Source organism: Spea bombifrons, chromosome 4 (genome assembly GCF_027358695.1).
Source record: "Spea bombifrons isolate aSpeBom1 chromosome 4, aSpeBom1.2.pri, whole genome shotgun sequence".
Taxonomy (NCBI): Eukaryota; Metazoa; Chordata; class Amphibia; order Anura; family Pelobatidae; genus Spea; species Spea bombifrons.
Window position 1 is genome coordinate 29,094,792 of NC_071090.1, and position 16,039 is coordinate 29,110,830.

The window sequence follows — 16,039 nt, forward strand, 5'->3', positions numbered from 1 at the left end:
CCTCATGAAAGGCCACACTGGCAAGTTCCTCTAGCAAGGAAGTATAAACTGGCCTTGTATCCTGCAGAATCCAACGGGAAAATATATGTTAAAGAAATCTTGCTGATTTAACTGTATATTATACAGGGCCAGGCAAAGTCTTCCTGCAGTGAGAAGTTCACTGGAGTTGAATGCATAGTGAAGTTAAGGGGTTCAAACCACAACTCTCCTGCAAACTTGCCCCCCTTAGTGATTAGACATTTATGTTTTTGAAAGAATACATAACCTTCATTGTTTTGATTAAAACATGCAGGGTATCGAACCTAGAACAGTCAAGTTGTATGCTATCACTATATTCTTAGGTGTGGGTAAACTACCCGCTGTGCACGGAAGCAACAATCACTCCCCAATGCATACTTCCTTCACAATTACAACTACATACTCCTTAATTTGACATGAGACTTTGTTTTTTTAGAGGCTTAAATACAACAGACATATGTAAAGACAAGTTTTGATGCAAAAACAATTGTAGAAGCAGAAACATTCAGTTGGCTTCCATGGTGATAGCTCTAAGGGTATAACTTAGATATGCCACGTATGAGCATTTCAAAGCTGTACTTGAGAGCTGAGCATTGGATTGAAAAACCTATTTTACATTAAAATATAGATTTACCTTGTGTTTATATTGAATGTTTTAGTTTAATACTAATATTTTTACCAAAATAACAGGGATGCAGAAGTTAATGTGAATTTTGAATATTTAAGTTAAAAGCCATAAAGGCATTAATATGTTAACTATAGTTTAAAACAATGCATTATATATATATTACAATTCATGGGCTTACTTTAGAACCAAATTAGATAAAGCATTTGACATATTCCCGGACAATATAAGCAGTCACTGCTATGTAAGCATTTGACCTGAGATGAACTGTAACAATATTATAATTGTTATAATGTATCAGCCGAGTCAGTTTGCGCAAGAAAACACTTTTCCTTTGCGTTCAGCTCTTTGCCTCCCTTCCTCCAAATTAAAACACTTAAGATGTATGAAGGACATATTCTGTTTCTTTAAGTAATCATACATTGTTGGGTCTAATGGGGTTCTCCAGCATAATGAGGTTATACAGCATACTTGTATTGTATCTTCAGCCCTTTAGATAAACTTTAGGAAAGAACAAAGACAGCACATGTAACCAATATCACAAGAGTTATGCGGGATGTTGAGTTTTCTCATCATTAACTGGTCTTGGTGAAGAGAAAGGGCTTCCACAGCGCTCCTGAAGGATGGTTTCCATGATTGAAATACTCTGTGAAAACAGCAAATAAAAGGCATATTAGTACTAAACAGTACTAGCACTAAACATGGAATTCTTAAAGATGGTTTGTTCAGATAAACACCTTTGACTGGTCTATATGTAAAGAGCAGATGTTGCAAGGTTCTAAACACTGAGGCCACTTTGATAAATATGTTAGGCCCACATCAAATCCTATTCTGGAAACCTGAAACTTGGTCCAACACACACTATATCAAGTTGACTCAATGTCACCTTATGTTAACTGCATCTTGTCATTTTGCAGTCACTTGATTTATGTGCTGCCATGAAGCGACAATTTGGTATTGGCAAAAGACCAATAAAGTGAGGGATAATATTATAATATAGTATGAGATATCAAATTTATGTTTTCATAGCTTGCCCAACTATTGCCATAAAATATCATCTTTCACTTCAGATAGTGTATTAATCACGTGTAAACATTATTCAAACTATGCAGTACAGAAAAATGTAGGCATATCAGGAAAGTAAGAATATCATTTTAGTTAAGTTTTGCTTGACATAGATGGTCTATTTTTTGATGTTAGATCAATGTTTGTTTTAATAATACATAGTGTGTTAAACCCATACACACATTCTAGGACTACAGAGCAGTATTCCAACATGATAATGACCCCAAACACACCTCCAAGACGACCACTGCCTTGCTAAAGAAGCAGAGGGTGAAGGTGATGGACTGGCCAAGCATGTCGCCAGACTTAAATCCTATTGAGCATCTGTGGGGCATCCCCATATGGAAGGTGGGGGAGCGCAAGGTCTCTAGCATCCACCAGCTCTGTGATATCGTCATGGAGGAGTGGAAGAGGACTCCAGTGGCAACCAGTGAAGCTCTGGTGAACTCCATGCCCAAGAGGGTTAAGGCAGTGCTGGAAAATAATGGTGGCCACAGAAAATATTGACACTTTGGGCCCAATTTCGACATTTCCACATAGGGGTGTACTCACTTTTGTTGTCAGGGTGTTAGACATTAATGGCTGTGTGTTGAGTTATTTTGAGGGGACAGCACATTTACACTGTTATACAGGCTGCACACTCACTACTTTGCATTGTAGCAGAGTGTCATTTCTTCAGTGTTGTCACATGAAAAGATATAATAAAATATTTACAAAAATGTGAGTGTTGTACTCGCTTTTGTGAGATACTGTACATAAAGATTTAAATCTAGAACTCATTTGGTTTAAATTGTCTCTAAACCCAAGAGCTAAGTGTATATTGTACCTTTCTAATGTGTGTTAAACTAGTTTGGACCCATTTAAAAATGTATTCCCATACTTTTTGATAGTCTAGAAATTCCGACTAAAACGTATCCAATTAAATCACCCTAATCCTCTGCGCACCCAAAGGATTTGCTTAGGTGACATTTGTTAAGTAGCCTTTTCCAGTAAATGCATTCTAAAATAACAGCAGCAAAACATGTACTTAAATTGCAACCAATGCTTTTTTCACCAGCATTAACACTAATTGAGTCGAATTGAGTCCCACATTGCTATTTTCTTCTTGTTTCCTTGGAATGGGTATTGAATACCTTTTTGTTAAATTGACGTATATTTTCAGGGGTGGTAGTGTGAAGCATGTGGGTTAGGTGTCTATTGCTCTGAAAGGTGAGTTTCAGGGTAGCTTAGAAGCTAAATTTAACTCCTGGACCCAACGAGTGACACATATAGCCAGTCATTAACGATAATCTTCTAATTGCCAAGTCAAACCTCTTTTTTTTTTTTTTTGGCTGGTATTCTTTATTTTTGCTTTATGAACTGTTTTATAACTGTGTTTTATTACCTCTTATGTGGATCTTGTTTGATGAATAAAACAATGAAAAATATTTTATAGCAACTAATTAAGGAGAGAGAGAAAATGCATATTTTAACTTTGCCTTTTAATAAATGAGACACTGTACTAACAGAAATATGTAATTAATTGAAAGTGCATAGTGGTTTACACTTTTAATTAGAACCTACATGAGGTACCTTACATTTATTCTAATATAAAATAAATGTATTCCCTAAGAATCTTCTGTTAATGACATGCTACCTTCTCTGCTTGTAAATAATGGGCACATTCAAATAATTTTAAACACATTTAAAATGAAAACAGACTCCTGGGGAGGCGGGTCACTAAGACTGCCGCTTTTTAGGTGTGCTCCAAACCATCACACTGTCAGAACACACGGTGGATCACAGTTTGTTGCAAATTGGGCTGAGTAGCCAGAGACCAGTCAGGGTGCCCATGCCGATAGAGCCCACAATGGGCACGAGCACAAGAACTGGTCCATGGAGCAATGGAAGAAGATGGCCTGGCCCGATGAATCATGTGTTTCCTTTTACATCATGTGGATGGCCTGGTCTGTTGCTTACCTGGAGAACACGTGGCACCAGGATGTACTATGGGAAGAAGGCAAGCTGGATGAGGCAGTGTGATGCTTAGAGCAATGTTCTGCTGAGAAACCTTGGGTCCCGCCAATTATGTGGATGTTACCTCGACACGTACCACCTTCCTAAGCATTGTTGCAGAACATGTACATGGTTTTCCCTGATGGCACTGGCCACTTTCATCAGGATACTGCATCTTACTACAAAGCAAAAACGGTTCGGGAATGGTTTGAGGAACACTACAGGAGTTCAAGGTGTTGACTTGGCCTCAAGTACCTCAAATCTCAATCTAATCGCACATCTAGGGGATGTGCTGGACAAACAAGTTCAGTCCATGGTGGCCCTTCCTCCCAACTTACACGACTTAAAGGATCTGCTGCTAATGTCTTGGTGCCAGATACCACAGCACACCTTCAGAGGTCTAGTGGAGCCTTGACGGGTCAGGGCTGTTTTGGCAGCAAATGAAGGACCTACACAATAATTAGGCAGATGGTCATCATGTTATGCTTATCAGTGTAGATATTAGTAGTCTACATCTATTATACAAAATGTCAGCATCACCTGGTATATACTGAGTCTTTATGACTAATGCAATCATTTCATGAGTGTTTTTATGCTTCAATTTTAATGCACAGACCGTAATCCTAGTGGACATTCTCATATACAGTTCAGATAAATCAAGTATCTCTGTAATTGTGTATTTTGGGTTCTTTGTTTCAGATCTACCTGACATTTTAAAAACCTTTGCTGTGCAGGTTGTAAAACATTTTGGCAAATATTTAGTGATAAAAGTTGGGAGATTGCTTGTTAAGTTTAAAAGTTGAAAATAACACTGTACAAGGTTGCTAGCTCCTTATAAAAAATCTTTTTTTATACATCATATAGAACCCTATACCTTAGCTTAAGGATCTAGTGGGAAAAATGGAAAATATATGGGCAACAGATACCCTCTATGTAACATTCCCGAAGAGACTGCACCTTTCTACTATCATAATGCTTTCCTTTTTCATTATCCATCTTTTTTGTTCTTCTTGCTCCCACTATACATCTCTGCCCTCTCTCTCCATATCCGACATCATATCCTTGTGCTTGGCCTCAATAGCCGGCACGCGAAACAGTCTGTATGAACAGACCTCGCACTCCCTTTAATTTGGGCCGTTAAAGGGACATACATGATCTCCCCAATCAGCCTTGCTCCTCCAGTGGCAGGCAGCCCAGTCCTCTGGAGAGACCTGGTAGAGTGGCAGACAACAGTCTAACACTCTGCCGACCCCTATGCTTAAGTGGCAGCTGCTTTGGGCCCCTAGGAATGACTGGACCTGGGACAGCTGCACTTTTCGACCGGTGTTAAGGATCTAGTGGAAAAAAGTGGTGACTGGGTGTCCAAGCCAGGTGGATCGATGGCAAGCTAACTTCCCTCTTCCTTTTGATATAGAAGGAGCAGATGATGGTGGCACAATCTTTTCATCTCAAACCTTGACATTGAGGTTGTATAAGTATGTTTCTTCTATTTCAAATATTACATTTTTTTATACATTTTGTTATATTCAAAATGTATTGATTATAAAAAATACAAAATCCATTTATATATGGACTGAGTAGCTATATATATTATATATTATATATATATATATATATATATATATATATATATATATATATATATATATATATAATCATGCTTTTAGAATTTGAAGTGTGTGACCCTATAACATAGAGATTTTGTTATGCTCTGTTCGGTTGGCGATCCTTCTGTTTGTACTCATATTCCATGCATGAGTCGTTTCTTGGGTCAGGGATGAAGTGGAGGATCGAGATGAGCTTTTCCTACTTCATTGCGCCTTGTACCCCCGGTCATATTACACATAGTGTAGTGCTGCCTGACTATATTGCACCATTATTGTTTATTTTTCTCCCCTATGTACATGCGCCCTATTGTTCGTTGATTGGCATTTTAACACCCCGAGGAGTGTTTTTTGGGCAGCTGCAGTACTTTAGGGAAGTAATTTATTAATTTGTATTACTTTATCACGTGAAATTCTGTTTTTTTCACTTCACATGACTGGAGGAAATGCCTTGATGCTTCCCATGATACCTGCATGGGCATCAATACAGATGATAGCTTGCCCTCAAAAAAAAAAAAAAGGTACTTTTAGCAAACACACTGATATTAAAAACTTTGTGGGTTAAGGTCCATATTAATTATTTCTGCCTCCGTAGAAGCTACAGAATGTACCACTCAATAGGAACTGAGAAAGTGTGTTCTAAAGGTAAGCAGATATATTTACTGTTTAAAAAAAAACAAACAACCTAGACAGGTTTGTGCATTACCATTGTCCTTAACATCTATGACATGAGGCTATATTCATATGATTTCCAGTGTGCCAACAAAATCAAACTTCTGTTTTCATAACCCTCTACATTTTCTTTTTAACTTAGTATTCTGGGGTCAACTCAGGGAGTCACAGCACAGATCTTATAGTTGACAGTTATACACTCGATCAAACATGGCAGCTTTCACAGAATAGATTTAAAGGCGTTGCTACGGGTTGCTAAATAGGAAAAGCAGATATTATTTAAGAAAAGCAATCTCTACAGTGAACAATATGGGATAATGAGCCAAGAGGGCATATTACAACAGTATTTTCAGAGAATACCTACATTCAAACAATCAATAGCTATTCCTTTCACTCAAGTTCAAATCAACCATTCTAATCTTCTGGACATTAAGGGTTTACATTTTAACCACTTATAGTGTATAGAAGTGTGGGCACAATATTATAGTTTATCCAGATTTTAGAACACGTAGAAGCTTATCCCATGATTGACAGCCTACATATCCATATTTTTTTTTGCTATACAGGAACTTGTATTTCACAGAAGACTGGTAGCAAGTTCAAAGTTGATATCTTTTATACTGAAGTAAATTTACTAAAGAGGGAGTTAGCAATGTATAAGAGCTTGGATAGTCCTATACAATGCAAATTTAACTTGTGAGATTTCTTGAACGTCGCCTCACTGAATGAGCTATCTATTATGCAGGATTAACACTAAACTCCCCTGTCGACCCCATCCTGTCTGCTATTTTTTTTTCTGATAGAAGGACTCAGACAATAATCAGTCCTTGGTCATGTCTTAGATTCAGGTTAGAGTTATGCCTATTGCGTTAGCCTCTACCACTTGTGATGGGATTCTGTTCCATTTACAGTGGGGCAAAAAAAGTATTTAGTCAGCCACCAATTGTGCAAGTTCTCTCACTTAAAAAGATGAGAGAGGCCTGTAGTTTTCTCCATAGGTACACTTCAACTACGAGAGACAGAATGGGGGAAAGAATACAGGAAATCACATTGTAGGATTTCTAATGAATTCATTGGTAAATTCCTCGGTAAAATAAGTATTTGGTCACCTACAAACAAGCAAGATATCTGACTCTCACAGACCTGTAACATCTTCTTTAAGAGTCTCCTCTGTCCTCCAGGGACTCAAATCATGCAGTGCCAGACGTGTCCCCCTGCTTAAGCCAGTACAAGAAGAGGATTGGGCGAAAGTCATATGGTCAGATGAAACCAAGGTAGAACTTTTTGGTAGAAACTCAACTCGTCGTGTTTGGAGGAGAAAGAATGCTGAGTTGCATCCAAAGAACACCATACCTACGGTGAAGCATTGGGTGGAAACATCATGCTTTGGGGCTATTTTTCTGCAAAGGGACTAGGATCCGTGTAAAGGAAAGAATGAATGGGGCCATGTATCGTGAGATTTTGAGTGAAAACCTCCTTCCATCAGCAAGGGCATTGAAGATGAAACATGGCTGGGTCAGCATGACAATGATCCCAACCACACCGCCCGGGCAATGAAGGAGTGGCTTCGTAAGAAGCATTTCAAGGTCCTGGAGTGCCCTAGCCAGCCTCCAGATCTCAACCCCATAGAAAACCTTTGGAGGGAGTTGAAAGTCCGTGTTGTCCAGCGATAGCCCCAAAACATCACTGCTCTAGAGGAGATCTGCATGGAGGAATGGTCCAAAATACCAGCAACAGTGTGTGAAAACCTTGTGAAGACCTACAGAAAATGTTTGACCTCTGCCATTGCCAACAAAGGGTATATAACAAAGTATTGATATGAACTTTTGTTATTTACCAAATAAATAAATTGCAAATAAATTCTTTAAAAATCAGACAATGTGATTTATGGACTTTGTTGTCTCATTCTATCTCTCATAGTTGAAGTGTACCTATGGTGAAAATTACAGGCCTCTCTCATCTTTGTAAGAGGGAGAACTTGCACAATTGGTGGCTGACGAAATACTTTTTTGCCCCACTGTATCTACCACCTTCTCAGGGAAGTAAAACTTCTTTGGACATTTCCACTTAGGGGTGTACTCACTTTCGTTGCCAAGGTTTAGACATTAATGGTTGTGTGTTGAGTTAATTTGAGGGGGCATCAAATTTACACTTTTATACAGACTGTACACTCATTACTTTACATTGTAGAAGAGTGTCATTTCTTCAGTGGTGTCACATGAAAAGATATAATAAAATATTTACAAAAATGTGAGGGGTGTACTCACTTTTGTGAGATAAATATATATATAGAGAGGTTTGTCTTAGTCTGAATTCTCGTCTTGTCATACCCCTTGAATATATGTATTTTATTAAGCGCTGCGTAAATTGTTGGCGATATATAAATAAAAAATAATAATAGTAATATTATATACATATATGATAAAAAAAAAGGTTTTCTGGACCTACTTTTTTGGCTCCTTGTTTCAAGAAAGCTTGTGCAAATGTTTCCAGGACACAGTTCAGTAAGCCGGCACCCGTGATTGAAATAAATCCCTTTTGAGTAAACTCTGTCCTGAAGGTGAAAATAAACATGACAAAAACGTTACAAAAAAGGCTACAAATAAACATATTTCCCCCGTGATTATTTCCATCAGTCCGATTTCCTGGTCCACTGCATACATTACAGTCCAGCTTATTCATGGGATGCGTTTTCATTTGTCTAGATATATATATATATATATATATATATATATATATATATATATATATATATATATATATATATATATATATATATATATATATATATATATATATATATATATATACCGTATTTGCTCGATTATAAGACGACCCTGATTATAAGACGACCCCCCAAAATCTAAAAATTAATTTAGGAAAAAAACAAAAAGCCTGAATATAAGACTACCCTATAGGAAAAAAAGTTTTACTAGTAAATATTAATTCATGTAAACAATATTTTCATATTTAATAAAAGCTATGATTGAGAAAAATATATATTTTTTATTTCCTTTTATTTGCCAACCTGCCCCCCCAGTTATGCACATCTGCCCCCAGGGTTGCCACTCTGCCCCCAGAAATGCCTTATACCCCCTATTTGCCACTCTGTTGGGGGGGTTATTGAGGGGGTGAAGATTACAGTCACTTAATATTCAAAATTAAAATACAATACAAAATACAAAAATTGACTATATTATATTTGATGGCATCAGAAGTTGAAATTTCCCAGTTTTGTTTTTTTAGATAAAAAAACATAATTACATCCCCACATGGAATAGAACAAGAGAAAACATACTGTACTTAACTAATCTATAATTCAATAGAATGGATCTTGTTAATAGGCTTCCCTTTATGACCGTGTCACCGTAATGGTGCTTCCTAGATGGGTTTAACTACACAATCAATGTGTAATCAATATTCTCCTGTAGTATTCTAGTATTGCTAAATGTCTTTGTATGGTGTAACCTTAACAGTACCCTTTGTTGAAACTAAGGGGAATACAGAAAAACGCTAACCCCCCCCCCCACAAACAACCAGCCCCTGTTCCTTGGCAACTGTAGCAAGGCAGAAATTTCACAAACTGACTTGTGGCAAAGGCGGCATCCTGTAACAGTCACTACAACCCATTATTTTCCCAGTTTTTGTCTATGGAGACAGCTTGCCTATGTGCTTGATTTTATACACCTGTTAGCAGTGTCCACATAATGTTGGTCATGCTGTATAATGCATGTCCGTGTGTACAAACGTATACAGCTTCTCAGCTCACGTCAGTTTACGTTTCATCTACATATCCCAATGCCTTTCTACTCGTTTTACTGCTCATTTTACCTACACGCTGCCTCACTGGCTTCCCCACTTCTCCAAACGTCCCTACTAAAAAGGGACACCGACCAACTTCAAAGCAAACTAAAGGAACATATTCTTACTTTTCTATGACAGTAACATACAAGCATGCATTTAACACGCGCTCTTGTAAACTGCACTTACTTCTTGCCAATGTATTTGTAAGTCCACCCACTCCTTATTGCTATTTAGGCTATTAGCTCTAGAGAACAGGGGCCTCCTTTCCCAATGTATGCATAATTATTGTACACCAATCATAAAGTCTGTGTTACATCCCGCCATTCGCGGGCGCCGGTCGCGATGACATCATCGCGCATCCATTGGCTGTTTTTTCTGTTTTCTCAGCCTCTAGTCCTATTTAAACCCCCTTTGCCCTGTGCTTAGGGTCCGTGCAAAGAGTCTTTATTACTCTGGGTGTGTGTTCACGTTTGGGACTCCTGTACCTACGCTACCTGATTTCTGTGTAACAGACTTCGGCTATTGTTCCTGACATTCGCTCCTACGCTGCCTGCCCGGACCTCGGCTTTGTTTACTAATTCTGAACCTGTGCTGCCTGCCCCGACCTCGGATTGTTTAGTTCTTGTGCCTCTGGTCCTGATTTGTCCTGTTACCTTGGAGTACGTACCATTCATCTGCGTGTACGCCGCCACTCCTGCTTAGTGGGTCCGTTATCCTGTGGTGCCAAGGCCTGCATAACAGTCTGCATGACTACTGTACTACTTATACAATTGTACTTATTATGACTCCTCTTTATCATGCTTATAAGCGCATCTGTTGGTGCTATATAAATATACATATATGAAGAGCAGAGCAGAGAAGTTGAAGGCTAATCAACTGCCAAATGTTTCATTGCTGAAATCCTAGGTATTTTCATATCGGCAATATATACCCAAGGACTGCACTGTATCTGTACAAACCAAAAGGTTGGCAGAGAGTATATGCAATTTCAAAGGCAATTAAAGCATTTTATCTTACTAACATGGGCACAAAACACAAGCATAACATTTTATTTTATAAATTAAAACAGGAAATGTTACTACATCTGTCAAGTCAGGTTTTCTGCAAGCTTCTTTATGTTTGAACACAAGGGGATTAAATAGAGTATCGATTCTAGTGAAAAAATAAAAACAAAGCAAAACTACTTATAGAAAAAGGAATAATAAAAAAGAAAACAGAACAAAGGGGTAGCCTGTGCCAAAAGAAACAGTGTCTTGATGTTTAACCATGTGCTGTCCTTGATAAGAACAACTCAATTCTGATTTTGATCAGAACCCCTGTCTGCATCCTTCTCTATGGCACTAAATTAATAACCATTGAGCAAAACATAAATACTAGCAATAAAGATATACCTGCAAATTAATCTTAAAATTGAAACCATTTTGAGGGCGGCATATAATGTCCTTTGCCACAAACTGGATAAAGATCATGAACGAGCCAAAATGCAACAGACAGGAAATATACATGGAAACAAAGGTTTTAATCAAGGGTGTTTTCTTGCCTGTAATAACTAAAACAGTACAGATTGCTCCCCTATACATTGCCTTCCAAAAGCAATCACAACCTGGAACTAAAATGGATTTTTATTTGGATTTCATGTAATGTACATACACAAAATAACATTAAAAAAAAAAACAAACAGAAAAAACAAAAATGGAAAAGTGGTACCTGCATATGTATTCACCACCTTTGCTATGAAGCCCCTAAAGTAGATCTGGTGTAACCAATTACCTTCAGAAGTCACTTAATTAGTTAAAAAATAAATAAAAAAGTCCACCGGTACGCAATCAAAGTGTCACATGATCTCTGTATAATTATATAGACCCATTCTGAAAAGCCCCACAGTCTGCAACACCACTGAGCAAGGGGCATCACTAAGCAAGTGGCACCATGAAGACCAAGGAGCTCTCCAAAGAGGTCAGGGACAAAATTGTGGAGAAGTACAGATCAGGGTTGGGTTATAAAAAACATCCAAAAAAACTTTGAACATCCCACAGAGCAACATTAAATCCATTATTAAGAAATGGAATGAATATGGCAACACAACAAACCTCCCAAGAGAGAGGGCTGCCCACCTAAACTCACAGACCAGACAAGAAGGGCATTTATCAGAGAAGCAACAAAGAGACCAAAGATAACTCTGAAGGAGCTGCATAGGACCACTTTAAGTCATACACTCCACAGAGATAGGCTTTACAGAAGAGTGGCCAGAAAAAGAACGCAAAAACACATTAGCTGTTCACCAAAAGGCTTGTGGGAGACTCCCCAAGCATATTGAAAAAGGTACTCTGGTTAGATGAGACTAAAATTGATCTTTTTGGCCATCAAGGAAAACACTAGGTCTGGTACAAACCCAACACCGCTCATCACCCTGAGAACACCACCCCCACCTTGAAGCATGGTGGTGGTGGCAGCATCATGCTGTGGTGACATTTTTTCATTCGCAAAGTCTAGGAAACTGGTCAGGATTGAAGGAATGATGGACGGCGCTTAATACAGGAAAATTCTTGAGGGAAACCAGTTTCAGTTTTGAGACTGGGATGGAGGTTCACCTTCCAGCAGGACAATGACCCTAAGCAAGGAAAACATTTAAATGTCTTGGAATGGCCTAGTCAAAGCCTGGACCTCAAGTTGAGAATCTGTAGTATGACTTACAGATTGCAGTACACCAGCGAAAGCCACCAAACTTGAGGGAGCTGGAGCAGTTTTGCCTTGAAAAATCCCAGTGGCTAGATGTGCCAAGCTTATAGAGATGTAGCCCAAGAGACTTGCAGCTGTAGTTGCTGCAAAAGGTGGCTTTAAAATATAGATTGGGGAGGGTGAAAAGTTATGCATGCTCAAGTTATCTTTTTTTTTGGTCTTTTTTCTTGTTTGTGTCCCAATAAAAAATATTTAGCATCTTCAAAGTGTTAATGGGACCAGCAGTTAACCCCTTAGTCACTGGGATAAACCGCTCTTTCCAATCTCTTGCTTACATAGAAGCCATCTTTCACCCTGTCACACATGCTAATGCCTTCACTATAAACTCACTTATTTTAAATAATATAGGTTTTGTATTCCAAAAAGTCTAACGCAAGGCTTATTTAAATTTTTTGTTGTATTTCTCTCAGACTTCAGTTTAGTTGTAATAAATATATGAAAATATAGTATCAGCCAGTTAAAGCTAGCTCCTAGACTTAGGCATATGCAGTAATTGTATGGTACAGGCAAAGGAGAAACCAAAGTGATTAGTGAAGGTAATATGAAATCACACTGGGCCAAGTAGTGATTTTCTCTTCTTGCATTATTCTGTGTGCCATCAACAAGAAATCTCAAGCAGTTCTATCCAACTGTATGTATTTTCACAGACTACTAAAACAAAACTCAATCTTATAATTCTATGCAGAACTGTCAAAAGCTATAATTCTAGGGATCAGGGGTATAATTCTGCAATCAATAACAAACTGCTAGGAACTGACAACTAGCATATTGACTTCTCATCAAAGCGAGTACAAAAAAAAATTTACATGGAAACAGAATATTATTCATAATCCATACAATCTTCTTGTATTTCACAGAAACATAATAGACATTGACATATGTATGTTGCAAAGGCTGTCAAAAAGACTTAAATTGAAAGTATAGTTCTGGAAAGAGGTGAATACTATATGCTGTCATTAAGAGTCTTTTATGTCATCCATGGCAGGTTTGCTTTATTATTTTGCTTTAAAATCTCAAAGACCTACAGGGTATACAATAAAAAAAATACATACGGAGAAAATAGAGATGTTAGGGTCCCTACTTGCTGGTGCTTCTCTAAAAGCAATGTAGGGAAACATAAATAAGAAGCAAGAACCTACTGTTCAGGGATCTGTGGCATCCTTGGAACTTGAAAGGTACTAGAGAGTGGTTGCTGTGAACCCAGCAGTGAACGGATACCGACACCTCACTATTACTTGTTTGGGAGAATTAGAGATTGGTTTCCTTAATCCCCGTACCCGGTAGACGATTAAATGTCATGTTTACTTTCAGAGACTGGTTGGCTATCATTTCAACAGCTGGTGGCACATGTTGATGGCTGGGATATCTTGCCAACACCCGGTGAGCCAGTGGGCAATAGCACCAAACACTTACTGAGACTTCCGCCCCTTTGATAAATAGGGTCCCGCGGTACGCTGCCGCAAGATGCGAGAGCATAAAAACGTGAACATGCTGCACCAATTACTCATCCCCAGTCCAGCCCTGTTGATGAGTCATATCATTGGTAAAACATGCTGGACGTAAGGTACTCAATGGGCTGCTGACTAGTATTTCAAGATTGTTGGTGAATCTGACACCTTTGTCTCTTTATGTTGACTTAACATTCATTTTGACAGACAGTAGCGATAATAACCAGTAAATTTTTATAGTTCATTAAAATCACAATAAACTGGAACTTATAAACCCCCCCAAAAAATACACAACCTGGTCTGTACTGTCTGATGAGTGGATGGAGGAAAAAAGTTTAAGACTTGTACTGGTTGTGATTATTTTCTAACAGAAGTGAAATACACGTGCATTGATAATAAAACATTTATGACCCACACTGGCCTTTTCTGGTACATCAATAGAAATTCAGAACAAAGGCTTCACAAAGTAAAACCTGACTTATACATGTTCAGTAACAATACCTCATAATAACCACTCTTTTGGACAGTGCATTCTGCTTTTTAATCAATAAAAGAAAAGTGAAAAAAAACATGCAGACTAAAGCCAATCTAGTCTAAAAGGTAGTACAAAAAGCACAATGTCACATCTGTTTTTCAAGCTATTTATGGACATATGGTTAATAATGTTACATTGCAATTTCTTACTTTTTATGGAGAACACAAAACATGTTCACCTTCACCAATTTTACTTTAAATGTAGAACACCTGCTCATCATCAGTTAATAGGCTGTAATGCATGCTATATTGCAACCATCATCATATAACTGTGATACAAATATCATACATATACCATTACAAAGCACTTGACTAAAAAGCATTATGAGACAACTGAAAATATTGTAAATTTGTTAAATGATGTTTCTCAACCTCTGGTGGAAATACTTTTGTTGTTGGCTTCCGCTGGACAGTGGAAATAGACATATAGTCAAACATATAACCCAGGGCTGCACACCTCCAGTACCGGAGGACTGAACAGATGCAAGAATTTTTAGATATCCCAGCTTGAGCGCAGGCGCTACTCCAGTACTGAAGTTACGCAACAGTGGTTTAAATAAAAGTCCATGAAGTAACCTTCGTCTATTACTGTTCTACAAGTTGAAGTACAACTTGGATTTGCTTCAGAATTTCCCAGCCAAAACCATGCCTCGGGTGCACTGTTTTCATGAAGTAAATGTTGGCAGTTATGTAAACCATGACTGGAAACTCTTATGTTGACATTGTTTTAAATGGGCAACCAGTTTATCCGTTAAAGAATTACATGGGCCTTACCAGTTGGAGTTTTCCGTACTTTCCCTGTACATAGACTCCTCCTTTAAAGAGGCATACTGTGCCCATGTTAGGCAGCGGGTTTTTAGCGTCATGACACGTTTCTTCATATCGAGCCAAGATTCTTCTTCCAAGTAAACATTTGATATTTTCATAATACTGAACTGTGAAACAAAACATGAAGTTAACTTAATGAACGTAGAAATGACAGGTAAGAGCCAGTCATACTTTTCAGTCTGCTCATTTTTCCTTCCTTCTCTGCATTAACCTCCATCACTTCTTCTGGAAGGCTTATCTACCATTTTGTCCGTAATATATACATTTTTCACATTATATTTAAGCCGCTAACCCTCTAGTTTCCAACAGTGAATATTTCTCCTCCTTGTACTTGAATTATGTGCTTCTACCAAATCCTCTTACATTTCTCCCCTCCGAGCTACGCATGAAAGCTTTTTTTTTTAGTCTTATCATGCAAACCATTAAATAAGGTTATATGTTGTTAAGATCATTTTATCTACCTCTGAACTCTCTCCAAAATTGGAGATGGGGTCTCTGGAACTATACACAATAGTCTAGGTGAGGTCTGACCAGGGATCTGTAACGTGACAAAACACATCTCCTTTTTTCTACTACTAATGCCTCTAGCTAAACAACCCAGAACCCAGCTTGTGCTTTCCACATAATTTTATAACATTATAGCCCTCTCTTTTAATATTTAAACTACTCCAAATCCCTTTCATCTTTAGTCATCAACAGTACAAGCA

General features: G+C 38.0%; 1 protein-coding gene across 1 annotated transcript in view; it reads right to left on the reverse strand.

Moving 5' to 3' along the window:
* Nucleotides 1-1,040: 1,040 nt before the first annotated feature.
* Nucleotides 1,041-16,039, reverse strand: part of PRELID2 (PRELI domain containing 2) — a 40,601-nt gene continuing 25,602 nt past the window's right edge. Inside the window, exons 4-6 of the mRNA XM_053464702.1 lie at nucleotides 15,279-15,439; nucleotides 8,428-8,533; nucleotides 1,041-1,289 (exon numbers count right to left, since the gene is read on the reverse strand). Of these exons, the coding sequence (XP_053320677.1) occupies nucleotides 1,191-1,289; nucleotides 8,428-8,533; nucleotides 15,279-15,439 (366 nt within the window). The 3' untranslated portion in view covers nucleotides 1,041-1,190. The remainder of the gene's footprint in view (nucleotides 1,290-8,427; nucleotides 8,534-15,278; nucleotides 15,440-16,039) is intronic.